The sequence below is a fragment of the Spea bombifrons genome, chromosome 1, assembly GCF_027358695.1.
Source record: "Spea bombifrons isolate aSpeBom1 chromosome 1, aSpeBom1.2.pri, whole genome shotgun sequence".
Classification (NCBI taxonomy): domain Eukaryota; kingdom Metazoa; phylum Chordata; class Amphibia; order Anura; family Pelobatidae; genus Spea; species Spea bombifrons.
The window spans coordinates 65,996,229-66,023,407 of NC_071087.1; the positions used below are offsets into that span (position 1 = coordinate 65,996,229).

The 27,179-nt window shown below is 38.6% G+C and overlaps 1 protein-coding gene across 7 annotated transcripts; it reads left to right on the plus strand.

Moving 5' to 3' along the window:
* The first annotated feature begins 211 nt into the window (after positions 1 to 211).
* On the plus strand, positions 212 to 26,579 carry SEC31A (SEC31 homolog A, COPII coat complex component). 7 transcript variants are annotated; one of them, XM_053462828.1, is made up of 29 exons: positions 212 to 230; positions 324 to 403; positions 2,908 to 3,031; positions 3,563 to 3,761; positions 4,109 to 4,204; positions 5,012 to 5,152; positions 5,365 to 5,507; positions 5,711 to 5,810; positions 6,169 to 6,330; positions 6,956 to 7,108; positions 7,563 to 7,808; positions 8,524 to 8,598; positions 8,754 to 8,801; positions 10,723 to 10,800; positions 11,085 to 11,160; positions 11,340 to 11,518; positions 11,743 to 11,869; positions 12,025 to 12,170; positions 12,574 to 12,747; positions 13,699 to 13,857; positions 14,094 to 14,186; positions 15,476 to 15,632; positions 16,330 to 16,659; positions 17,246 to 17,284; positions 18,158 to 18,213; positions 20,103 to 20,375; positions 21,136 to 21,255; positions 21,871 to 21,942; positions 26,028 to 26,579. In XM_053462828.1, exons 2-29 carry the CDS (start codon positions 325 to 327, stop codon positions 26,205 to 26,207), a joined length of 3,825 nt encoding a protein of 1,274 aa, XP_053318803.1. In that variant the 5' UTR covers positions 212 to 230; position 324; the 3' UTR covers positions 26,208 to 26,579. The 7 variants fall into 7 exon arrangements, with proteins under 7 accessions (XP_053318803.1, XP_053318819.1, XP_053318811.1 ...); XM_053462844.1 differs by having other exon boundaries at positions 16,330 to 16,614; XM_053462836.1 differs by lacking the exon at positions 17,246 to 17,284.
* Positions 26,580 to 27,179: the final 600 nt, after the last annotated feature.

Consider the following 27,179-nt stretch of genomic DNA (forward strand, 5'->3'; position numbering starts at 1 on the left):
TTGCTTAAAACTGTTATATGCCATTATGCAGTCCTTTAAAGATCATTGGGATGACATGGAATATCACTGTCAATTCATTCCTTGTGTTAACGTGTCTTCATTGGATCACTGAGACCTGATTGGTTAAAATTAGTCATGCGATCCTGTGATTACAGCTCACATGCCTAAGCAAGTGTACAGAAACCCTGGCTTTGTCTGCATCTTGGCCTCCTTCCTACCCCAAACTGATGGTAAAGGAGAGAGTCTTTAAAAATTGACTCTGTTGATCTCTTTCCATTATAGCATTTATATTTTAACGTTTTTCCTATGTAATTTACTTTCAGAATGAAGCTAAAAGAAATTGATCGCACTGCTATGCAGGCCTGGAGCCCATCTCAGCACCATCCAATATACCTAGCTACTGGTAGGAAATCTTGTGTGTTTGTTTCTTGAATAGGTCATGTGAATTCAGTGATTCCTCTCCGACTTCACTCCATACCAGGAGAAGACTAGCAAGGGTGGCAGAGATTTTACACCAATGCCAAAAGCTTTGTTTGTATTTTAGTTTCAATTTGTCTCACGTTTTGGAAGCACTACATGCTTGCAATTTGCTAGCCAGCCCTTTCCCGAACGATATAAGGAGGGCTTATGGTTAATCATCTTGTGTATACAACCTTCATTCTACTGCAACAAAACTTACTAGCAAATTTTCCATCTCTGTGAATTTACTTGGAAAGGACTTAGGAAGTAATGTTTCCAAATACACCATCCTGCTACAATAAACCACTTCTTAGCAGCTTTTTGTGCAGACTATCCAAACCGTGATAGAGGCTTAGAGCTTTATTGCCACTAGGTGGAGAAAAAAAATGCAAAGCCTTTCAGGACAAGAATGGTTTTCTTCAGATATCATTTTTTTGATCTTATCTAATTTCCTATAAAAAAAGAGAGAAAAATTGGGGGGAAAAAAACACTTATTTAAAAAAATCTTTTACTCATCTAAAAACACTAATGAAAAACCTGCAAAATGTATTCTGCTATTTGTCCTGAGTTTAGAAATGCCCAATGTGTTTAGGATTTTTTTTGTTTGTTTCTGCAAGTTATTGGACAATAAGTACAAGTGGCCTTTTGCTATTTCAATTTTTTTTTTTTCCAAATCTGGTAATTCTGCCCCATGTGCTATTTGTGCTTTGGAGCCGGCCAATGCAATTTACCCCATCAAACCATACAATTTTGAAGACTAGACACCCCAAGGTATTGCAAATGCTTTAACCCTTTCCATGCACTAATTCTACTACCACCCTTTGTCAAACTTTGGTAGTACCGTATTTGCTCGATTATAAGACGACCCCGATTATAAGACGACCCCCCAAAATCAAAATATTAATTTAGGAAAAAAACAAAAAGCCTGAATATAAGACGACCCTATAGGAAAAAAGTTTTACCAGTAAATATTAATTCATGTAAATTATTTTTTCATGTTTAATAAAAGCTATGATTGAGAAAAATATATTTTTTAAATTTCCTTTTATTTGCCAACCTGCCCCCCCCAGTTATGCCACTCTGCCCCCAGAAATGCTTTATACCCCCCTATTTGCCACTCTGCCCCATGATATGCCTTATACCCCTATATGCCACTCTGGCATATAGGGGGTTAAAAGGCATATCATGGGGCTGAGTGGCATATAGGGGGTTAAAATGCATTTCTGGAGGTATATAGGCATATCATGGGGCTGAGTGGCATATAGGGGGTTAAAATGCATTTCTGGAGGTCCAGAAATGCATTTTAACCCCCTATATGCCACTCAGCCCCATGATATGCCTTTTAACCCAGCATGTACTGGCTGCCTTGGCTTGATAGGAGTGTGATTGCTGTTAGCAGTTTGATATATATATCAAACTGCTAACAGCAATCACACTCCTATCAAGCCAAGGCAGCCAGTACATGCTGGAACCTGGGGATGATAGTAGTGGGATTACAGCCTCCCTATGCCATGCTACAACCCCCACCCCCCTTACACATCCATGCTATCACACACAAACACATTTAAATACTCATTCATTCCATTAATCACACATACTTCACACATTAAACACACATTAATCACACATACTTACCCAAAAACCCTCCCCCACCCCCTTACCTGAACTGCAGATCTCTCACTCGAAGACTTCTGCAGGGGACCGGCTGTAGAGCAACTTCTCTGGCCCCGCCCCCAGAGGAGGGAGGGGGAGATAGAGCTCTGTGAGGACGCTGCAAGCTTCCTGTCCTCCTGCTTCTAACAGAAGAGACGCTGCTCGCGACCGGTAAGCAGCATGGCCCCAGCAGACATTTTTTGGGGGGTCTGAGAAGACGACCCCGATTATAAGACGAGGGGTATTTTTCAGAGCATTTGCTCTGGAAAAAACCTCGTCTTATAATCGAGCAAATACGGTAGTTTTTTTTATCACACAGATTACTTCAGGTATGGATCTACAGCTCCTGGTATATGTCACTTTCAAACAACACCCCAATATGTGTTCAGCAACATCTCTTCAGAACAGTGATACCACCCATGCACATGTTTGTTTATTTTGGGGCTAAAAGGCCACATTTGAAAAGTGTGCCCCTCCCCCCATTTTGGTCAGTCTGTGTTAGTGAGTTGTACTTTCACGAGCATAATGGGAATTGGGAGTTGGATGTTGAAAATCATAGATACAAAGAATAGAAGTCCTGCAAGGCACAAGGATGTCTATCCCCTTGTCAATCTTTGATTTCTGTTAAATGTTTGCGATTTTGTATTAGACTAATCTTCTTATATTTTATGGTTTGTTTGTTGGCTTATCAGATCTTATCTTAAGTATAGAATTACAAACTTGTTAAATAAAATGGGATTGTGGGAAAACATGGGCAAATGAATGCTTGAGCATAACAGACTCTTCTCTGTTTAGGTACTTCTGCTCAGCAACTAGATGCCACCTTCAGCACCAATGCCTCCCTGGAGATTTTTGAACTGGACCTAACAGATCATTCCTTGGACATGAAGTCATCTGCTACATTCTCAAGTGCTCATAGGTATTGTTCATTATTAGTTTTTATAAATATTTAACAGTGTCTCCCAAAACATGTATAGATATCACCTTGCAAAAAGGGGGGGCACTCAAAAATCTTGGGACACCTAATATATATATAGTGGCAAGAAAGCCATTTGGAATTATGCATTCGTGTATAAATTCTTTAAGTATTATGTATTTTTCGGCTAAGTTACAAAAATGAACACACACAGCATATTTTAACTAATAAAACATCTGTAACAGCATTTAAACCCCTAGGATAGTCTCTTCAACACACGCTAATAGGAGTCAGACGTTAGCAAGCTAATCAAAGAAATGGGATTTGGGGTGTGTTTAGAGCTACTTTGACATCTTGACATTTATACTTTTAATTTGTAGTTTGATTACAAAAATGGTGTAGTGCCCCTTTCCATAATGCCAATGTGCAGGATAATGTCCTAAATTTGTATATAGTTCTGCAAATGTTTAAAAAAAACTTACAGATTGCTTCATTTAAAAAAAAAAAAATTCTCACACTATCTTGTCTTTCTAGGTACCATAAGCTTATTTGGGGCCCCTACAAAATGAACCCTGATGCCAGTCTTTCTGGTGTTCTCATTGCCGGAGGAGAGAATGGGAATGTGATTCTCTATGACCCCACTAAAATCTTAGCAGGAGACAGTGATGTGGTTATTGCCCAACAAGATAAGCACACTGGACCAGTGAGAGCCTTAGATGTAAACGCTTTCCAGGTTAGGTATATCCTTTTAGTACTCAAGTATCCCTTCCAAATATGTTCCATAAATTGTCTGTAATGTACCTTTTGAAGTCTGAGAGACATGCTACTGTCAAAAGCTTGTGCTTTTCATTTGTCAGTCAGGGTACTAGTTTAAAGGCTCACTTCAAGAGACAACATTAAGAGTTTCCATAACTTCCTTATTTCTTCTCAAAATGTGCACATACCCTTTAAACTCCATCTGTAACATGCATACGTTAGCACGCAGTTCATGTGTTTCTTGTACATTCTCTGATTCCTTGTCGTTTAGTAAAAGAGCACCTTGCCTATGTTCTATCTTTAACATATGTTCCCTTTTAACAGACAAATCTTGTAGCCTCTGGTGCCAATGAATCTGAAATCTATATTTGGGATCTGAATAATTTTGCTGTTCCCATGACGCCGGGTGCCAAATCTCAGGTAAACTATATTTGTGCATTCAGAAAAGCAATGGTTACCTTCTGAGCTAAAGCATCTCCATTTTGTCAGATGATTTACATTGTTACCACTGTAAGGCAGTCTCAACCACAGCACTCCCTCTCTAGACCAGGGTTAGACTTGTTAAACTAAATCTAACTCTAGAATAGTGATGTTGGAACAAGGGAAGAATTCACAGATTGAGATTGTAAACTTTTGGTTCCAGATGAAAACATCTGACATTAGTCATGAAAAGGCAGTAGGGTAATCTTTATGCCTATGGAACTTGGTTGTCTTTCATGTTTAATAGTCTGATATACTTGTAACCACATTGCACTGTGATTTGGGTTCTTTTCAGAAAAGCTTTCTCCTTGAAATCCAAAGTAGCACCGAGGTCCTGCTCCATAGTTTGTAGAGAACTGTAAGCTGTACATGCATTATTTTACAGAACAACTTTTCATGGATTACTTGCACAAGTACATTTCCCCTAAAATTTGAGTGTTCATTACAGTACGGTGTGATGTGCCATTTTGTTTTCCTCACGTAATTAACGTACAGGTACGAGGTTGTTCTCAAATTTGTTATAAAGCCCCAAGATCTAGTGTTCTAGCCAACAATACTGACTACTTTATCATACAATCACATAGTTAAAAAAAAATAAATAAAAAAAAATAAAATAAAAAATCCATAACGCCAATTCACAAAGGGTTGACTTAGAACAGTAGTTCATAATGCAGTTTATTTCTGTCATATGGGATCCACGCAGTGAGTATTCTGGTGGTAACAAAATATTGGTCTGATTTCTTGCAGCCTCCGGAAGACATTAGCTGTATAGCTTGGAACCGACAAGTGCAGCATATTCTAGCTTCCACTAGTCCCAGCGGGCGAGCCACAGTCTGGGATCTTAGGAAGAATGAGCCTATTCTGAAAGTCAGCGACCACAGCAACAGGGTACCGTATATGATTAATGGAACAATATGTTGACACCGCAAGGGTGTGATTAAAGCTGATGAGTTGTCTTCATGGACTGATGCAGGGATGGTCCCTGAAATTTCTCCTTGGTGTTTTATTTATTAACAAAACGTGTGCATAAAGCCAGAAGCCATTCTAGTAAATTGTGTTCCTCTAATCCCTCTCCTCACGTGGCTTTTTTTCGTTTCCAGATGCATTGCTCGGGAATGGCTTGGCACCCTGATGTTGCCACCCAGATGGTTCTTTCTTCAGAAGATGATCGCCTCCCTGTTATACAAATGTGGGACCTGAGATTTGCTTCATCCCCGCTGAGAGTTATGGAAAACCATACACGGTACGGACTCATTTGCCTGTTCTTGCTTAGAGGTTTAGACTTTTGGCCTTGCTTAATTTTACACTAATATTTTTCCCTTTGGCTTAGTATTAAAGGGACATTCAAACTATTGTATTCTCTTTAAACATGCATAATAGCTGAGTGTATGTATGAAAATAGACCAGCTCCTGACTTGACTTTTTTTAATTTATTTTTTAAATCAGGGGCATTTTGGCCATCGCGTGGAGTAATGCAGACCCAGAATTGCTGCTTAGTTGCGGAAAAGATTCCAGGATACTGTGTTCCAACCCCAATACAGGAGAGGTAAGTTACTCTCTAGTAATTCCATTACTGTATTTACATAATTTAGAGTGCTAAAGCATGGAAGTCTTTTAAAGTATATATAGAACTGTATATACAATTCTAGGTTTTGAAAATTTCAAATCTCCAAGGTGGCCATAATGGTGACATTGATTTGTACACATTAATTGTCTTGGAAAGTAAATTAATGCGGAAGGGAACAGTTTACAACAGTCTCAAAAGTTCTCAAATGACTAATCTTTATAATTGTTCAGTGTTTCCGACACAATGCAGGCGCTGTGGACTGTGTAAATTGGCTGTGACAGAGCTATAGAACGTTTCATATTTTCAGATAAATTATTACATTCTGTTTTGTCTACAGGTCTTGTATGAGCTGCCAACGAGCACACAATGGTGTTTTGATATCCAGTGGTGTCCCCGTAACCCTGCTGTGCTTTCTGCTGCTTCGTTTGATGGACGTATCGGCATCTATTCTATTATGGGGGGTATGGCTGACAATCTGAGTCAAAAGCAGGCAGACCAGGTAAATACACTCACTTCACGTTCATATAGTGGTTTGCAAAAACCGCTCTCGTGGATCTTCTGCACACTTTTTCTAGATGTACAAATATTGTTATTGGCAAGCAGGGGGTTGTAAATGTGCACATATTATATTAACTTGCCACTGGCAGGAAAAATGCCACTACATTGCCAACACAGATTGTTTGAGCAGCTTGTTCGTTTTGTTGTAGAGCACTCGCTTTTATTTAATACATAATCTACAACTTAAACATCTTTGATCGTTTATAGAGTTTTATAGTGTACCTACATTCCGTGTTTTCTGTACTTTGTGCCTAGAAGTTGCAGTCTCGGACCAAAGATGAGGTTATTGCGAATTGTTTTCTTCAAATGAGATCCATTGATCGTTTATATGCACAAGCAAAAATGCAGGCAACCACAAGACACAGCATCATAATTGAAGACCATGCATAGAATGCTTTTTGGAAGGATTGTTTATCTTATAGTTTCATTTCTGGGGTTTATATATATAATGATAAAAAAATGGGACTGTACAAAAAGATTGATAATTATTTTACTCCTCACTGAGCTATGGATTCTGTAATGCACAGTGCCGTTAAAGCTGTGATTTTCATGTGTTTTCCTCGTAGCTTTCGTCATCATTTGGAAACATGGACCCGTTTGGCACAGGGCAACCACTTCCTCCTTTGCAGCTTCCTCAACAGCCTGCCAAGCAAAGCACTGTTCTTCCTTTGAAGAAACCCCCAAAGTGGCTGCGACGACCTGTTGGGGCTTCATTTTCTGTGAGTGACTTGAATTGTTTATTTGTGAATGATTGTAACTCCAACACCGCAATACCCTCTAGAAATCCAGGATTGTATCACCATTAGCCGAGTCCTAGCGTGAGTTAAGCAATCAAGTGGGATAACATTTTGAAACCTGAACTTTCAGATTTTAAGAATCGTAGAAAAGTAGCCTTGTGATAAATTATGATTTTTAAAAGTGCTTTTTTTTTTAAATTAATGCTTTTGAAATAAAATACATATTTGGTAACTTAAATGCAAAGACTATTGTTACATTGTGCAAGAAAATCATAGGATGATGCCATATGTTTCCCACTATGATATACTCGGAGAACCTTATTTGGTCTGGCTGTACCATGTTTCTGTTGGACAATTTGGGTAACGATAAAGCAGGGGTTTATTGGCACATCATTTTGTGGACACTTTCCAAGTTAAATAATTTTGCTCATTGCAGTTTGGAGGAAAACTAATCACGTTTGAAGCTACGAAGCAGCAACCCCCTCAACAGCAGCAGCATCCACAAGCCCCAAACCAACCCTTTCATGTGTACGTCAGCCAGGTGGTTACTGAGAAGGAATTCCTTAACCGTTCCAACAAGCTTCAAGATGTGGTCAGCACGGGAGCTTTCCTGGAATATTGCCAGAAGAAAATTGAAGACTCGAAAACAGACTTTGAGAAGAACGTGTGGTCTTTCTTGAAGGTCGGTCTTTCTATTTTTTTATTCTAAACTATCTGCAAGTGTGTATGTGTGTGTGTGTGTATATATATATATATATAATATATATAATATATGGACCAGAGCTTTTTGAAAGAAATTGCAGCACCTTTTAAGTTTTCAACACAAACAAATATGCACAAAATGCATTTTCACATTTTTTCTTGTTCTGTACTTAAACATGTTATTTGAAAGCATCTAGCATAACCCTCACTTTCCCCGGTTTAGTTTTGTGCCATTCGGCCTATGAACTGGTCCAGCTGTGATGTCCTGTTCTGTTTTACCACCCTATATTTTCTTAGCAATGTTGGAACCTAGACAGTATTGTTCTTATGTATTTTAAAATAGCTTGTAGCTTGGACCTTTTAGAAATGCCTAAAATCCACTAGGAGCTCTAATGTTTTGTCTGTTGCTTTTCTCTTATATTCTATGCCGAGCACCATAAATCCATGTGCAACACGGACAGATTACTTATTTGCCCCCTTCTAACCAATTCACCTGAAAAAAGGGAGCCCATGCGTATGTTGCCGAATATTGAAAATGTGTATCGAGACTCTTTACAAATGTGTATAGTCTCTCTCTCTCTGTAGTTCTTAATTTAACCAAATTGCCCCCTAGCTATAATGGTAAAATAATCAAAAACAAATTCAAGTATAGTTCTGTTTTCAAGCATTTTGTCAAAATGGTTGGTTTGTTTTAGGTGAATTTTGAAGATGATTCTCGTGGTAAATATCTTGAATTACTTGGATTCAGAAAGGAGGATTTGGTGGCAAAAGTAAGTGTTTTTTGTTTTTACAGTCTTTACCATGTGTTACTAGGAAAGCAATCTGTGGTTTGTCTGTTTTCCTTATTAAAATAGTGGATTCTTTTGTTATGGGGGGATCTATGTGTTTTCATTAACAGAACCATCTTTTTTCCCTCTCAAACCAGATTGCATCGGCTTTAAGTAACAGCACTATAGCAGAAGAAACGCATGAGGTAGGTGTACCAAAACGTTTTCCATCGTAGAAATTGGATAACTTAATGAAGAAGGGTAAGCACTTGTTGCTCCCAATGGCATCCAGAAACATTTTTCTAATTCTGTTCTAAAATGTACTATTTTGGGTGGAAAATCTACCTTTTTGAGAGTCTGTATTTTCCGGCTAAAAAGTGTAAAAGTTTTCTATTGGGTATTTCATCATCCCCAGGTTATTGTCTTACGTGGGTATAAAGCTACAGGGCAATGGCAGGTAGAAGTATAAAATCTTGTTAACAGTGTGTGTCACACGCCTAAATGTTTAGTGTCTGGTTAATGTTTAGTATGTAACAAAAATCTGTGAAGCGGAACCAACTTGTGTGTGTCTAACCTTCTGGGGATAAATGTACTTAATTTTCAGGGAAATCACGCTGTCTCTCACGCTCAGATCCTAAAATGTCAGTCAGCTGCTTGTATGCACAGGTCTTTCCTTTTGTACTTGTTGCCATCATAACCAGCAGTTGTTGGTTCTGTTAAGAAATTCCCAGATTAAATAGTGGGAGCAAACATTTTTCACTTTACTTTGTTGCAGCTGATTGGTAGAAAAAGTTATTTCCACAGTTAAGATGTGCCTCCATGTATGGTGGGGATTTACAACCAATTAGGTGTGAAGTACATTTTCCCCTTAGTCTTAATATACTGGAAATCCCTTGTGTTTAACTAGAAAAGGCTTGTGCATTCAGTAGCTACAAAACCTACTTGTAATGCTGATTTAACTTTTTTCATTTCTGCACAGTAGATGGAACAATGCCTTTAATAAATCTAGCCCCAAGATTTCTTTTGCATCATTTAGTTGTTGAAAAGTTACTTTTGTACTAAAGGTATATGCATACCAACTTTGTTTATGCTCTGCTTCATTTCTACTAACCAAAAAAATAAATGTTCTTAAATCATTTAAACCACAAAAGCTCAAGAACTAAAATAAGTAAATCGGCTTTCAATGATAGTGGTAATTTCTGTATGCGAAGTTACTGAAGGACAAATAATATTCTGCTTTATTTGTAGGGGTTAAGGGCAAATTATTATATACACACTATATGGGCAAAAGTGTTCAGATACCTGACCATTACACCAACAGGGACTTTGATGACATTGCATTCTAAATTCATATACATTAATATGCCCCCTTTCAGCTATAACAGCTTTCACTTTTCTGAAATTGGACAAGAAGGCCTGGCTCACAATCTCTATTCCAGTTCATCCCAAAGGTGTTTAATGGGGTTCAGGGCTCCGTGCAGGCCAGTCAAGTTCTTCCACACCAAATTCACCCAACCATGTTTTTAATATCATCAAAGTCCCTGTTGGTGTAAATGGTCAGGTGTCCGAATACTTTTGTCCATATAGTGTGTGTGTATGTATGTGTATATATATATATTACACACACATACATGTATAATTATCCGCAGCTTTTGGGAAAACATGGCACCGTTTACTTATGACTCATCATATATGTCCACGTTTTGGACTTCTATAAATGGTAGAGCCTTAGAAAATATTTTCAGGTCCAAATAAACTCTATAGACATGGCTGCCCTAATACTGGAATTTTCACTGTATTTTTTTATACCAGATAAAGACTGTTTTTCTCAAAACAGTAGTTCAAAATCAAGCCTCTCCTGTATGTATATGTACACGGCAACATGTTTGGCTATACATACATTACAATCTGACGGTGTAAAATATTCAAATGTTTTATGCCGGATTAGTGCATTTCACTTTTTGATGTGTCTTGTGCGAACTACACCATGATCAGAAGGAAATATTAATGCTACACAGTTTAATAAATCCTATTCCTCTAATCAAGCATGCCTTCATTTGATTTGTCTCTTTTCTTTTTCTTTAATCCTTCCACCTTTCCTTATGTTAAATTCAAATGCCATAAAAGGATTTGAAAAAACCTGACCAGGCTCTTGAGAGCGATGATGAGGGAAGTCAACCAACAGATGATCAGTTCTTGGGGGAGGTACTTATTTCCTATACTTTTGTGTGTGTGTGGTTTTTTTTTGGTAGACCTTAATTAAGTATTTTATAGTAAAAATGAAATTGTATGTATACATGTTTCCATACAGTAAAAAAGGTTCCTGTGGATATAAGTGAAAAGGTCTGTTTAAGAGTTATATCCACAGGAACCCTGTTACTTTTTAGTCGCCATAACCGTTCTTTTAGGTATCACAGACTTAAGTGTGGTTTACATGAATGCACATTAAATAGTGCAGATCATTTATTATTGTGTTTGTATTTCGTTAGATTTCAAACACAGAGAAAGATGAAAATAGTGATTCCATTTCAGCTGGTGAAACATTCAACATCTCAGTAAGCGGAGGTAATAAGGTCTTTTATATGTTTTTTTCCCTTAAAGACTATAAGATGTACAGCATTTATGCGGTTTAACTATAAAGGTTAACACAGAAAGTGGTATTTATTGCCATAGAGTAGTTGCATGCCATGTAATTTACTATTTTTAATGGCTACTTGCTCATAGTATTTTTTTTCTTTCTGTAGATGTTGATGGTCTCATTACCCAGGCACTGCTGACTGGCAACTTTGAAAGCGCTGTCGACCTTTGTTTACATGATAACCGCATGGCCGATGCCATCATACTGGCCATAGCAGGCGGTCCTGATCTCCTGGCTAGAACACAAACAAAGTACTTTGCTAAGAGTCAAAGCAAAATAACCAGGGTATGCATAAGATGCTGAAAGGTCTTTTGGGTTCACTAAAAAAAAAAATAGATATAAATCTGGCAATTTAGCCTTTAATGTAAAGCTCATTAAATTCTGTTTAAACAGGGATTTTGTTAAGACTTGTACTACCATAAAAAACATTACTCCCCTGCTTAAAAGTGCTTTTAATGACTGAAAGTTTTATTTGGAGCTAACTGAAGATATCATCATGTATTTCTCAGCTTATCACTGCTGTAGTGACCAAAAACTGGAAAGAAATTGTGCAGTCATGTGACCTGCAGAACTGGAGGGAAGCCCTGGCTGCTGTGTTGACTTACGCAAAGCCTGAGGAGTTTTCTGCTCTGTGTGGTATGTTTGCTACTACACTCCTAACACGATTTCTTTACCAGTGGAAATTTTGCGTTAATGGCTGGTGTTTTTTTGTGCTCTCTAAATTGAGCACTGATGGCAGTGATGCACACAGAAAAATGCTTGCATTTAGTTTTTATTTGCTTTTCTTATAGATCTGCTGGGGTCCAGACTGGAGAAAGAAGGAGATGGACCTCTACAGGCACAAGCCTGTCTGTGCTACATTTGTGCAGGAAATGTTGAGAAACTTGTCGCCTGCTGGACCAGAGCTCAGGAGGGCACAACTCCACTGTCCTTACAGGTCAGTTGCTTTGTGGGGCAATGAGACTTGATAGAACATAGAATTTCCAACAATAGCTTAACTTTCTTCTTTTTTTTTGGGCCATTCAACATGTACATGGATGCTATAAAAGGGCATATTTAGAATAAATGGAGCTAAAAACAAAACGGGTGCTTAACCTTAAAGCAATACCTATTGTAGCATGGCGTGATCCATCTTTACATTTCCTGTGTGCTGTATGTAATATAATGTGAATTTAAACATATTTAATCCCATAAGCAATTTTTTTTTGCCTTAGACATCAATGCAGATTAGTTTTTTTGTAAATTGATTAAAATTAAAGAGAAAAAAAAACATACTACTTGGAAAGCTCTTGTGTGTGAATGTGTAACCAGTAAGAATGATGAATCTCTCTTTTCATTAGGATCTCATTGAGAAAGTAGTTATCCTTCGTAGAGCAGTACAAGTTACTCAAGCTGTGGAAACAAAGGATGTGGGGGCCCTTCTGGCTGAGAAGATGAGTCAGTATGCCAATCTGTTGGCTGCGCAGGGCAGCCTTGCAGCTGCTATGGCATTCTTGCCAGTCAACACCAACCAGGTGAGTAAAGTGTGTCTGTGGGTTTTTTTTTTTTTTTAAATTTTTATATTACACTATTTTTAAAGACTTTAGCCAACAAAAACTTCAGTCACTGACCTCTTTTAGACTTGCTTTGAATGTACTTGAAATTTAGCAATATGAAATTAATGGTGTGCAAGCGGGGGCTAACCTAGAGTATTTGGTAGTTTAATTATTTTATTTATATAACCTTTTACTAAACAGATATGGAACAGCAAAACTCCCATCACTACACACTGAGCCAGACATTGACAGCAGTGCAGCATAACCAATATCACTATACACTAAGCCAGACATTTATGTGGTAGGCCCCTCAAACAACCTGCCTGTGCCACCTCTGCCACCCACACACTGCCTTTCCCGTTTCTGCCCCTTAACCCTTGCTCAATAACTTATTCATTCACCCATTCACTCTTATGTATATTTCTCTGGTCCAGGGGCCGAGCATCACTGAGGGCACACAGACAACCTGGGCCTGCAGCTTACCAACAAACTGAGTGAGGAAACTCTTTTCCCACCCAGGGGAAGCAGGAACCTGGGTGGGAAAAGTTACCTTGCACAGTGTGTGAGCACTACAGCAGTAAGCTGCGGGCCCAGCTCCTTAGGTATGCTACTGTGTGCGAGAAGTGTTTTAGTTTCAAAACTAAATACTTTTTAAAAAAATAATTTGTCATTTTCGGGTTATAAAAAGTACACCATAACTTGCAATAATTTAAAAAAAATAATAAAAAAAACACTTTGATTTTGTCCTAGGTTTTGTTTGGTGTTGCTTTAAAAGTAATATTCTACTGAAGCACTAAATAGCCCAATAAATAATGTATTGCATCACTCATCAACATTTGCTTGTATGGCACTGGACTTACATGGATGTCAGGTTTTTTTGTAATTTCTGATAATTACTGTGTTTTATTTTTTTGGGTTTTTTTTGTGTAGCTTAACATAATGCACTTACGAGACCGGTTGTCGAGAGCCCAGGGAGAAGATGGTTTGACTCCCACAGCCAGCGTTACCAGAGGAGGAGGAGTGGCAGTGGGGCCACAGCATGGTCCATCTTGTATGCAACCAGGCAGGGATGCTAAGTATTACCCTCAGGTAAACCTCTACACCAGTATTTTAGCATCAATAGGGATTGCTCAGGACATGTCGGTATGCATGAAAGTGTTAGTGGGTCAACTACTAAAGCTTAGAAAATTTAAGCCGCATGCAAAACTTAATACAATATTTTACGTTTCTTGTTGGCCATATTTTCCAAACATCAATGAAACTGCCCTTAGTGTTGAGGCTTTCTTCTTTTTTTCCGGTGATTGTTATTTCTTTGTTTAATTCAGGCTAGAATTGCCCCTACTGTCACTTCCTGGAGTAACAAAATCCCTACTGCCCAAAGTGGCTGTTCATCTGCTGCTGCTTCCTATGACACTCAGGTATTACTTGGCAATCCTAGGCAGATTTGCATCTTTCTCCCTTATTTCCTCTTCTTAATTTTGTGAAGTTTTTATTCTCCTTAGAAACACGAGGAGCATGTGTTTGTTCCTCTGTAGCCAATTCACTCTAAGTATATTCTTGATGTCCTTCCGTTTGAGTTGTCATATAGAAGCATTTTGAATAGGGGTAATGATTTAGTTATCATTCTGGCTGGCAATTCGTTTTGATTTATAAAGGTAAGTTGTGACATGTTATATTTGTTTCCTGCCTGAACAGCTTTGCAGTTTTATTTTGGGTGTCTGTAACTTTTATTTTAATTTAGGTTATAAAGTTTCAACTGAAATTAAATTTTACAAATATTGTGTGTTCAGCACAGTAAATACTATTTAAAAGCACCTGGGGCACAAATATTGGGGATTCCGTCTCACTGTGTGGCCATAAATAGCTTTGCCCATCACTACGTCTATGTACCCCAACTTTGGGATATTCTTTCTAATTTTACAGGCTTGTATTGCTTACCAAGGAGCTGAATCAGTGGGACTACGCTGCCTTTGAACCCACTGAGACTCTCCTGCAATTTAACCCCTTCATGTACAGGGGTTTTTGGTATCTTATGGCCCAGAGACATACATATCTTTTATGTTCTAGATGTCCACCTTCATCTCTTACATAGTATCATATACGGTAGTAATTTTAATACTTATGGCTTAATAGGTTTGGCATAGTGAATGGCTGTCTCCATATACTTGCTTTATGTAACAGCTTATTGGTGTTCACTTCAGACAATCAGTCGGTGATGCTGGCTTCTGCTGATGGGGAGGAAGTCCAGGCTGATGGCAAGGAGATGGCCCTGCTGCTGTAAGAAAGTCAGGACATACATGTACATCTTAAGGGGCTTTATTGAATGCCTTTTTAGGATGTACATGTACGTCCATAGGGAACTGAAGGGGTTAAACACAATGCCCTCTGTGGTTTAATAGTACATTACACCAGGAGTTGATGATAAATGTTTATTTCTGCACATGTCTAATGCCTTTTATGTGGTAAATCACATCTCAAATAGGTTTCTTTAGGATTTTTTGGACGTGAAACAAAAATTGTTCTTTTAAGTGGTCAAACTAACAAACGTAGTTTAGGGCATTTTCTAAAACATGAAATTAAAGTGTGCGGCTGCATGCTCATTTTCATTGAAATATATTAAAGATAGCCCTCTGGATTTATTTATTTATTTTTTTTTTTACAAAACAAATTTGTTTGAAGGTTTCATGAGTGTATTTTGTGTTTTCAGAGAGACCACCCCCCTGCTGCTGGTTTTAACATTCCAGGAAACCTTTATCCATCTGCTCCTGCTACTACTGGACCACCACCACCACCACAACCAGATTCGGGCACCGTGTCTTACAATTTTAACTCTCACATGGGCCCCCGTCAACCATATCCTCAGCGTATGTATCCTCCCGTGCACCGTTTAATGTCCTTTACTATGTTGAAGTACACAGATCAGTGAGTAATCCGATATCTGATTAATTTCAGAGGTTACTAGAAGTTGAGTATTCAAAATTGGTGTGGAAAATAAACCTGTGGACCTGTACATCATAATCTTTTAAATCCAATAGTGCAGTAAAGTCTGTTTACCTTTCTAGAATCCCCACTATATCCACCTTTTTTATTTCACAATAATCCTGGCAGCTGTCTAACGCAAATAAATAATAAATGGATCATAATAAGGGTAATGGATGTAGAAATATTGGTCCAAGAGGAGATGCAATCATAGTCAGGAAAAGTATTAACTTTGGATACAGACCGAAAGCAATATAAAAACCACATGCTTTCAGCATCTTCAGAGGCCCCTTCAAATGGAATGCTATTCCATGCGAATGTGCATCTTTTCTATGTTTGTGTTGGCCCAGTAAAATGTATGACTTTACCAAGGACCAAATCAATTCTCCTTGCAAGAAAAAGCTTAGTGGGCTCAACTGCAGTTGTAACTGAGACCCCTTGTCATTTTGGAAATGATTTAAGTTGACAGCCCACAGATTGTTTTATTAGTAACTGGGATTGTGAAAACAATAAAAAAAAATATCATCATTTGTTTTTCTCAAATGCTAACTTTTATTTTCTTCCTCCTTTTGTTCTGTGTAGCTTATCTGCAATCCCAACAATACTCTTACGGTTCTGGGGGATCGGCCGTCTATCAGCCCCAACCAGCCAGCGTTCCTTCTGCTTCTTCCTACCACAATTCTCTTTACGCCTCCTCTTCTCGCTCTGCTCCTCAGCCAAACTACTCTGTGCAGCCCCCAGCTGCATCATCATCATCCTCTTCTCCTTCCTCTTCTCTTCCTCCTCCTGGAGCATCCTTCCAGCATGGCGGACCTGGAGCTCCTACTACCTCTGCTCCTTATCCACCTCCTCCCTCTGGACCTACAGGTACTCTGCCTGCCACCAGTGAGCTGCCTGCATCCCAAAGAACAGGTCTGAGCATGAATTGGGGGTGGGAGATTACAGATTACATCACCTTGAGAGTTAGGGTAGTTGATTTAATTGTAAACTTGGACACTGTGCACAAATGTCTGTGTTGCACGTAACACTATGTGTAACAAGCAGATATGAGTATAGCACCAAAAAAGGGGGTTTTCATTCGTTAGTATGCTAACATCTTGCAAAATGTCTGCACTTCTATGATATGTGCATACTGCTAAAACAAAACTACACGGCTATGTGCATTGCATGTTGGGATATATTTAAATCGCCCCCTGCTTTTAGGAGCTCTCCCATGCATGTATTAGAACAAAAAGCTTTTCTATGTCTCTCCTAAACACTACTTGGTTATTGTTTGTTCAAACATGGACAGTTTATTTAAGCTGCTATCAAACACCATTCTAGCTGGTAACGATCAGAGAATTAGAATATGCACAACAGCATCTGTGATGGCCAATTTTATTTATGAGCAGCGAGGTGTGCTGCCTCTGATGAAATAACATAATGTCCCAAATCTGAACGCTATATGAATTACATAATTTCCTTGCATTGTAAATATTTTTTTGCATTTCACCTTCAGAATATCTCTCTGCTCAAGATATGAGGAATTACCCACAAGGTGAACAAGTGCTGCAGCAAGCACCCAGTAGACAGTAGATAACAAAATATTTTGTAGATTGCAAATCTTTGAAGCTTTTTTGCTTACGCTTACCAAATTGTGGAATTTACCAAAAAAATTATAATGGCACATTCAATTTAAATTGGGACTAAACAATTATGTTTCTTTGCCATATATTGTATTTCCACTAATGAATCTGTCAGTAATGAAAAATAACAGGTTTATCTGGAAGTGCTTATTTTCCCTCATGGATTTGATGTCTCCTTTTACCCCTGAGATGTTTTGCCACCCCAGGTTCATTTAGGCAATCTACAACTGTATAACTGATGTTAAAAGCCACAAATTCTCCGACCATGTCATAGCTTCATCGGAGAAAGGGGGCCATCCAAAAAAATGTGCTTCCACATAAGCCTTGCCACTTTTAAAATACCTTTTAAAACCGCTACCTCGCTATATAGATGCCTCTCTGGCTTCAGATGAATTGTTTGATTTTGTCTTCGCATTAACTGCTAGAAAAATTTGCGGCCTGCCATTGAAGTCAAAAAGCACAAATTGTATACAAATATTTTTAAATGGAAGCTTTTTATTTTACCTTAAAGTATCCCAGTATCTTAACAGGAACACCCCTCCCCCTTTATATATTTGGGTTTAATATTTGGTAGCATCAGATCCATTTTCCATCTTTGAATGTAGGATCATTTTAATACCAGATTGAAGCAGAACACTAAAGTTAAATCTGTCCAAAGTGCTTGTGCAAATTTTTGGTTTGTTTCTTTTTTTTTTTTTGCTATACCATGCAGCGTAATTGCAAATTATGTGTTAGATGCATTCCAAAAATGCTTTTTCAACACTAACAAAATCATTTTCTTGCAGGACCTCAAAATGGTTGGAACGATCCCCCAGCGCTGAGCAGAACTTCAAAGAAAAAGGTATGTGCTCCAGAGCCCAGTGGCAGCATCCTTTACACCATTCGAACCAATGCTTGGTATTGTACGTGGTGATGTGAGGCTTGAATGCAGCCATGGAAAACCGTTCCATGAAACTCTGTTTCAAACACTTTCACTTTCCAATACCACTGATTACCGTTGACCTTGGAATATCCAGCGTGATGAAATTTCACGAAGTGACTTATTGCAAAGGTGCTATACTATCGCAGTTAAGAATGCACTTAAGAATGACCCATTTTTCCATCAAATGTAAATGCAGACTGCAGGGCCTGGAGCAAATGTAAATGCAGACTGCAGGACCTGGAGCAGAGTGGGGCAATTGCCCCAGACGGCACTTTAACGCCCCAAGCGCCTTTTTTTTCTTCTTTTCAGGGGAGGAGAGAGAGGGGCGCCAAGTGGTTTTTCGCTTATCCAGTTTTCAGTACCTGCTCAGCGCCCCTCTCTCCCGTCTGCGAGCCCTCTAGCTTGGTCCCTGTGCCGGCTTGTAATGCTGAGCGCCGGAATATGACGTCATTTCCGGCGCTCAACATTGAAGCAGTGCGCACCGTGACAGAGCAGGGAGACTCGCCGCAGGACTGCTGAAAGGTAAGTGAAGTACAAGGGGGGGGTAGGGTAGATAAGAGGGAGGGGGGGTAGATTATGAGAAGGTAGAGAGAGGAAAGGTAGAAAATGAGCGGGGGGGGGGGGTCGGCATTTCAAACTTCTCCCCAGGCGGCATTATGTCTTGGCCCGGCCCTGGCAGACTGCATGGCTACAGTGCTTGATTCTCTGCACTAGAGCCCTGCGCGGGACTACTTTTTTAATCCCGCAATGTGGGTGTTCCGCTCCCGCCACATTTGTGGCCAATCCCGCCCGCTCCCGCCACATTTGTGGCCAATCATGCTCGCCTCCTTACCTGATTTCCCGCGCAGTCCTGCGCTGCTGCCCTCGAGTTGTTCCCTTACGGCGTCTCTCTTCTCTTGCTCCGCCCAGGAACAAGGCGGAGTCACAGGAAGTGACGTCACATCACGTGACTCTGTTTTGTTCCTGGGCGGAGCAAGCTAGGAGACGCTGTAAGGGAGCAGCAAGAAGGCAGCCTTGCGGGACTGCGCGGGATTACCGGGACCCGCAGGTACAGTGCCTGACCGCCGGTCGCAAGTTTTTTGGCGGGTCCCGCGGGACCCGCCTCCCGGTGCAGTCCTTTGGCAATGGGTCTAATTTGAATTACCTGAATTCAATAATTAAAAGATATGTCCCGATACTTTTGCCCTTGGAGTGTGGTTATGTGTGTAATATGTATGTATGTGTGTGTGTGTATGTGTATATATATATATATATATATATATATATATAATATAATATAACCACTGCATGATCTATGATTTCTTAGAGACAGGCAGCCTTATCAGCAACTTTCAGACTGACAATATGGAAAGACAGGGTTAACTTCCAGCATAGTCATGTCAGGTTGATAGACTAGCTTTTTAGGGGATCTTTTGGCAAAGGTCACAGTTCAGAGTCTTTCCCTGAGATACAGGTGCAGATGCTACCGTGCTTATCCAGATTCATCAGACCTTTGTACTCACAGGGCAAGTCACAAAACGAGATACCTAATCCTTGTTATTTTTTTGTTTTCTCTTGTAACTACTAAAATGCAAGCTGCAAGGAAAAAAGTTTAGTGGTTCTGTAATAAAGTGGAAATGGCACTTTTTTTTTTTTTAATATAATAGACCAGAGCCCAATTCCCACAAAAACATAGGTTTTAAGGTCAGGTTTAAACACACTGCCCATGTGCATGTTTTTGTCCAGATCAAACAGTGATAGATGTTAAATGTGCAGTTTGTAAGGCCTATAAGATGGCACTCAGTTCTTGTCTGTCTGTCTCTTTTAAGGTTTTAGAAAATTATGTACCACCCCCTCCAATCACAGCTCCCATAATGAATCCTATAGCTGATTCACGGTCTCAGCAGCAGCAGGTTCCAGTTTCTGCATCATCTGTTCCATCAGTACCTTTTCAGCCTTCATCAGCATCCTCGGTTCAACCAGGAGCACCAAATCTCTTTTCAACCATGCAGCCCCATGTTGGACAGCCAGGAGTGTACCTAGATCCTTCAAAGGCCAATAAAGATGGGGTTCCTGGAGCTACTATTGGAAACAACATACAGGTCTCTTCAAATATTTTATTTGAAACAAAATCCTTGCTGGTTCAGTATTTCTGTTGTAATTTTAACATTTCTACTTAATGCTTGCTTTGGAAGCAGTAGTCACTTATGTTAAGATAAAATATGCATGTTATTTAGTAAGTATCAGCTTGGGCAGCCTTAAGTAATAATCACAGCATTGACCCATTGCGCTTCTGAAATGCCCATTAAGTTTAAGTGCCTACCATGTAAGATCCATACCACTAGCAAAATGGGCCTAAAAGGCTAACCACATGTCTCTAACTTGCTTTTTACACAATAGTTTTATCCCACTTACAGTAGGGAGCACAAACTCTCACTGCTCTAAACTTTGAACCTCACATGGCCCTGGTGATTAGGGTGTATTACCAGAACGCTGTACTTGCAGGTAAATTGGCTATGGCATAGAGCAAGAGTGTCCAACCTGCGGCCTTCCAGCTGCTGCAGGACTACATCTCCCATACTCCTCTGCCAGCCCCTTATCTGAAAGAGCATTATGGGAGATGTAGTCTTGCAGCAGCTGGAGGGCCGCATGTTGGACACCCTTGGCATACAGGTTAACAATCAGAGTTGTTAGCGTACTTTTGCAAGTTTACCAGTTCACTGACTATTATTTGAAGTACCAGAATTCTCTAGATAATCTCTAGAGCAGCCTTATCTACCCTTTAAACACTACTGAAATCAAGACAATTTGATGTGATCTAACAATTGTATAATTTAAACAAAAAATATGCCTTTGTTGTAGGCTATACACACTCTGCCTGCTGAAAAGATCACCAAGAACCCGATCCCTGAGGAGCACCTTATTCTGAAAAGCACATTTGAGGCCCTTATCCAAAGATGTTTGTCTTCTGCTGTTGACCAGGTGTATAAACACTTTCTTTCTTGATGCATTGTCTATGAATATCAAGTGTTTGAGATAAAGATTACTTGAATAATACAAATAACAATATTTTGTTTTAGTCCATGATGATCATGAACCCAAAATTGTTCCCTTCGCTCATCTCTGTATCATATAATTATATAGGTTTGATTGATTGTTTATTATTTTATTAATCAAGAAGATGGCTGTATCTGTGCGTAAAACAATGTGACAGTAACTGCATTTATTCTATGACTAATTTAAATGACATTGCGTATTGCCTTGATGGTTGCCTACAAAATCCTGGTTGGAAATAACAGCATAATGTGTAGGCATATACTAGAATTAATAGCTGATATGTGCACCAAAATAATTTGCAGTATGATGGATATTCATCCCTTCTCCTTGTAGTTGACAAAAGACAGAGAATCTATTACACTGGACCTGCCTAGTACATGTCCTATAGTCACAGGTCACATCATTTTAACCCCTTAAGGACAATGGGTGGTCCCTAAACCCATTGAAAACAATGCATTTTGAGCCCGTACATGTACGGATTTTAATGCCCTAGAAGGAATGAGCATCATTTAATGCCTAGCTATTTAATTTCTTTTCCAGCAAACAAAAAGGAAGCTAGATGAAGCAAACAAACGCCTGGAGTCCCTGTATGACAAGCTAAGAGAGCAAACAGTAAGTGCAAAAATGTATCTGTATCATTGGCTCATGTGTCCATTTTCTGTATTCTTCTGTTTAATGGGACCCACAGCTACTTACAAGCACATCTAGATTCGATCTGAAACTTTCTAAAAACTGTTGCTGTATATAAATTTTTTCCGTGCTAATATCGTTTAAGGAAAGGAAGGGGAAAGTAGAGGGGAGATGGGTTAGGAGGAAGACAGGAAGAATAATTGAAGATAATAGCTGTCACATGGTCCAGTCGCCTCAGGCTTCCTGCGGTGGCAGCTGGATTATATTGAGTGTTGATTAGAACAATACTCAACGTTTGAAAGTTATTAGGACAAAAGTTGTATGTATGTTTCTGTTGCTTGAGCTAGGGGTTGCCAAGATTAATATGAGAGGGAGTAAAAAAAATAATTCAGAGCAAGCTGGAGGGATGATCTAAACGACACTGAAATTAATGTCCCTGAATTGTTAGGGACTAAACTCACCTCAGAAGAGGAGCCTTCTCTATAATCCCCTCATAGAAAATATCGATGTGGCATTAATGCAGGAGGCACATTGAGTAACCTCTCCATTAAATTTGTGGATATATGTGCTCTTTCCAATTATATACCATGCTAACTTGGAAGGTCAGAAGAAGATCTCCACCAAGCTACAATTTGAACGTTTATGACGAAAGTGATAGAAATGGGAGAAACCAGATACTTATAGCCAAGAAAAATGATATAAGATTTTCCATTGTCAATATTTATGCTCCTAATCAATCCCCCTTAAACATTTTAGAACAGCTAATGACCAGAATTGAACAAATTCAAATGGGTAGATTAATAATGGGTGGTGATTACAACTGCATTATAGACTATAAGCTAGATGGAAATTCAGTGACCCAGTGTACAGGAATAAGTCATTCAGGTGTTTAAAATTTTATAGATGAGAATTAAAAATAGACAATTTATTGAGAGAAGCGAAAGATTATTGCGCCTAATGATGATGGGGAGGTCTCTGACATCACTCTTTGGAGTACCTTCAAATGCTTTATCCGGGGCTCCCTTATTAAAACGTGTGCGAATAAAGGGAAGAAGGGTAACAAACAAGAGACTCTACTAGAGTTTTATATATAGATTTAGCAAAACTTCAAAGAATCCATAAAGATAAATTAGATGGAAAAAAATCGGTATACAGATGAATCAAATTAAAGAGAAAATTAAGTCCAAATTATTTGATAATGAATCCCTACTTTATTTACACCAAAATAGTACTTTTTGAATAATAGGGCAGGCAAATCTGTCACAAATAGGGTCAAAAACAAGTGTAAAAGAGAAGTAATAAAGAACATTATAGTTGGAGATAAGAAACTGATTTCGCCCAATCAGATCTGCAGCCTTTGGCCAATACTATAAATCACTGTACAACTTACCCAAAGTAAATACTCCTAAACAAACAACTTTGAACTTCCTATCTAAGCTTGCTTTGCTAACAATATCGGCTGAAAAATTGGACAAGCTAAACCTCCCTATTTCTCTGGCCGAAATTAAGAAGGGAATATCCAAACTTAACTTGGGCAAAGCCCCGGGCCCAGATGGTTACACAGCTATCTTCTATCACAAATTGCATGAAATTATAGCCCCAATATCATTAAGGGTATACCCGGAGCATCCAACTCTAGAAAGATTGCCTCGGCACAATATTCAAAATTCTAAAACCTGGGAAAGATCCATCTAAAATTCCGAACTACAGACTGATTTCTTTGATTAACCTGGATGTTAAATTATTCTCCAAAATACTGGCGGATAGACTTAAGGAAACCATCACAGAATTGGTCCATAAAGACCGGTGGGATTTGTTCAGGGTAGGAGCGGATAATACTCGTAAGATCTTGAACCTGATAAATCAACAGGAACCTAGTCGTGCTGGGACTGCTTTCTTCGCTTTAGATGCTGAAAAGGCATTTGACCAGGAAGATTGGGGTTTTCTAGATCAGGTTTTACAGACATTTGGAATTATGGGAAGATTTTAAGGATTATACAAGGCTTCTTTACTCAAATCCAGGCACTAAAGTTATAGGTCCAATGCTAGAATCTGAGCAACTTACTATTAAAAAGGGGTCACGCCAGGGGTGCCTATTGGCCACATTATTATATATTCTGTCTATGGAACCTTTGGCAGAAACGATCGGACAGTCTAAAAATGTAACGTGCATAATAGTTGGTAAACAAGAACCCAAGCTTTCATTGTATGCTGATGATGTCCTTTGTCTTTGACTAGTCCAGGCATTGCTACAGATTGAGGAATAAAGTAATTATTCCAATTACAAATTAAACTTAATCCAAACGCAAACGTTAACCTTGGGTCTAGAGGAGCGAGATATTGAGAAATTACTCTGTTTAACTTTAATTGGTATAACACTAAATTGGAATACCTGTGCATTAAGAGAACATCTAAAATTGAAAGTGTTACAAATTATGCGGAATTACTTGGAGAAATCAGGGGGAATTTGGTGGCCTGAAAGAATCTTGAACTATCCTGATTGGGAAGAATAGAGCTGGTTAAGATGTATATCATTCCGAAGATACTTTATCTCCTAAGATCAATTCCACTTAGAGTGAACCCAAGACTCATCCAACAGTTCCAGAAAATAATTTTGGAATATATATGGTTAAATTAAAAAAAACAAGAACATCCAAACAAATACTAAAAAAAAACATTGAAAAGGGGAGGTTTAGCTTGTCCAGACTTAAAACGCTTTCATGACGCATGTATGATTACCCGTTTTTTTGTCCTGGGATAGGAGGGACCGAGAGGAACCATTATGGTTAAGACTGGAGGATATAAGTGGAGAACATTCATTTATACAGTTTATTTTGGGTCAATAGCTACAGGAAATTAAATTCTACACACTATCAAATGCTTAACAAAGAAATTCAATGTAATAAAATCCCTCCCAGCATCTTCTCCAATTCAAATAATTTGAGTATTGATGATTTACAGATAAATAAATAATTGGAGGAATAATGGAATTTTTCATCTCTCTGAGATTTAGACAAATTTAAATAAATTTACTCCAGGAGAATTTCGCTCTCCCCGCACGGGAAATCTTTACTTATCTTAGAATTAAAAACTTCTTGAGTACTAGAGAAATTATATTATCTCATGAGCTGATATACAAAATAGAGAAATGCAAATAACAGGAGCAATCAAACTCATACGGAATTTAGAGGATGATTCAAAGGCTTCATTTTTAATAAAATGGGAGACAGAGTTCAGTATTGCGATTGACCCTGAAGAATGGATACGGGGGATACAACTAGTCGGGAATAGCATACATTGTATAACCTTAGCAGAACTCCATTATAAAATCTCGTTTCAGTGGTATATGGTTCCGCCGAAAATGTATAAAATAGATCAAACCCACCCACGTGATGTAGATGTAGCAAGGAAAGGGGAACTTTCCTCCTGGTGGGGTTGTGAGAGGTTAACACATCTGATTAATTCCCCTGTTCTCTAGAAATACACTCTCCCCATAGACCTTCCTTCTAGCCCTCCAGAAATAACTAGCGAACAGCGAAATTTGTTCATATATGTTCAGCGGCTAAGATAATGTATCACAAGGAAATGGAGGTAGAATGGTGGGAAGTGACAAATCAAATAAACTATCAGTACAATATGGAAAAGGGGTTCTAAGGAATGGAATCCAGACCTTTTTAAGGAGATTTTGGCAGCAGAATAACAAATGTTTTATTGATATTAAAACTGTCTTTTTACAGATCTATGGAATAGTGGTCATAAATACTTAGCATGAGTTTACAGATCCAAGTGATCCTATGTTTAAATTATATACTGTAATACGAAAATCAAACAAATTAAATGCACCAGCCTGGTTCCACTATTAAAAACTACTTATTGTAAGGGCACACATAGTGTTTCACATAGAATCACAGATCTTAACCCCTTAAGGACAATGGGTGGTCCCTAAACCCATTGAAAACAATGCATTTTGAGCCCGTACATGTACGGGCTTTGTCATTAAGGGGTTAATTGTTTCATGTAGCCTTGTTTTCTTAACCTTTTTTTGAGATGTTTACTTTTTGTTTCAGCTCTCCCCTGCAATAATCGCAGGTTTGCACAGCATTGCCAGAAGTATTGAGTCCCGGAACTACATGGAAGGCCTTAACATCCATACACACATAGTTTCTACCAGTAACTTCAGCGAAACATCTGCGTTCATGCCAGTTCTCAAAGTTGTCCTTACCCAGGCAAACAAGCTTGGAGTGTGAAGGCTCTTCTCAAAGACTCCAGGCATTCTCTTCAACACACACACTTATCCTTGAGAATAAAAGTGTACCACGGACCGGCATGTTTTTAATTTTCTAGAAATCAACTCTGTGACTTTAAACGCAACGTGAAATACCATGAATTCCAGAATTTGTTATTCTCTATTTTATTTTGGTATTTACAGTTTTATTTCCATTTTCTCTCCGAATATAATAGTATTTGATGGGATTTTTACAGCATGTCAGAACTCAGGAGGACAGTATCATGTTTTTTCCCCATTAGCTGCAGCTATTTTCACGTACATTTCAGAAATAACAGTGCTTTTTTTGCCAAACATGCATCATATTGAATAAAACGAGATCCCAATTTAGAAATATTGTTTTATTTCTTCACCTGCCTTTTAATGTCAGCACTTATACATACTACATGATGCCTCATATATTTAATGTTTTGGGGATGGATCTAGGAGCTATAGAAACAAGGACTATGCCACCTGACCTGGCACTTCATTATTGGAGCAATCTTATATATTAATTTTTTTTTTTTTTTAAACATGTTCACCTTTAGAGAGAGAGAAAAAAATAGTCATGGGTTAAAAATAAAAATCAAAGGTGGTGAAAATGTATTTCACTTTATTCAAATGCAAGTTATATTACCCTTAAACTGAAGTTTTCAAAACAACCTACCTAATGTCATTACTTTCTGCAGCAATCCCAGATAAGTCCAACATTAGTGCTGTGTGTGTGTGTGTGCTTCTTCCTTTCTTTATTGTTCGTACCAATTGGTAATTTCAGCAGCATCACAATTTTTTATTTATATGCTTATTAGGTTGTGATTGATTTTTATTTGGTCAATGTCATAAGTTCAAGTGTCTCCCAGCTTTGGGCCACTGATTGCGTTGGGGGGGGGAAGCGTACATTTACTTTGTAATTGTCCTTACTTGGTAACTGAGCACCTTTTTGCACAGGATATTG

Bases quoted from the DNA above. Each gene is read 5' to 3' on its own strand.
- SEC31A (XM_053462828.1), top strand. From the start codon at position 325: ATGAAGCTAAAAGAAATTGATCGCACTGCTATGCAGGCCTGGAGCCCA. The intron at 4,205-5,011 runs GTAAACTATATT...GATTTCTTGCAG, and splicing joins CGCCGGGTGCCAAATCTCAG to CCTCCGGAAGACATTAGCTG. The intron at 18,214-20,102 runs GTATGTGCTCCA...GTCTCTTTTAAG, and splicing joins GCAGAACTTCAAAGAAAAAG to GTTTTAGAAAATTATGTACC.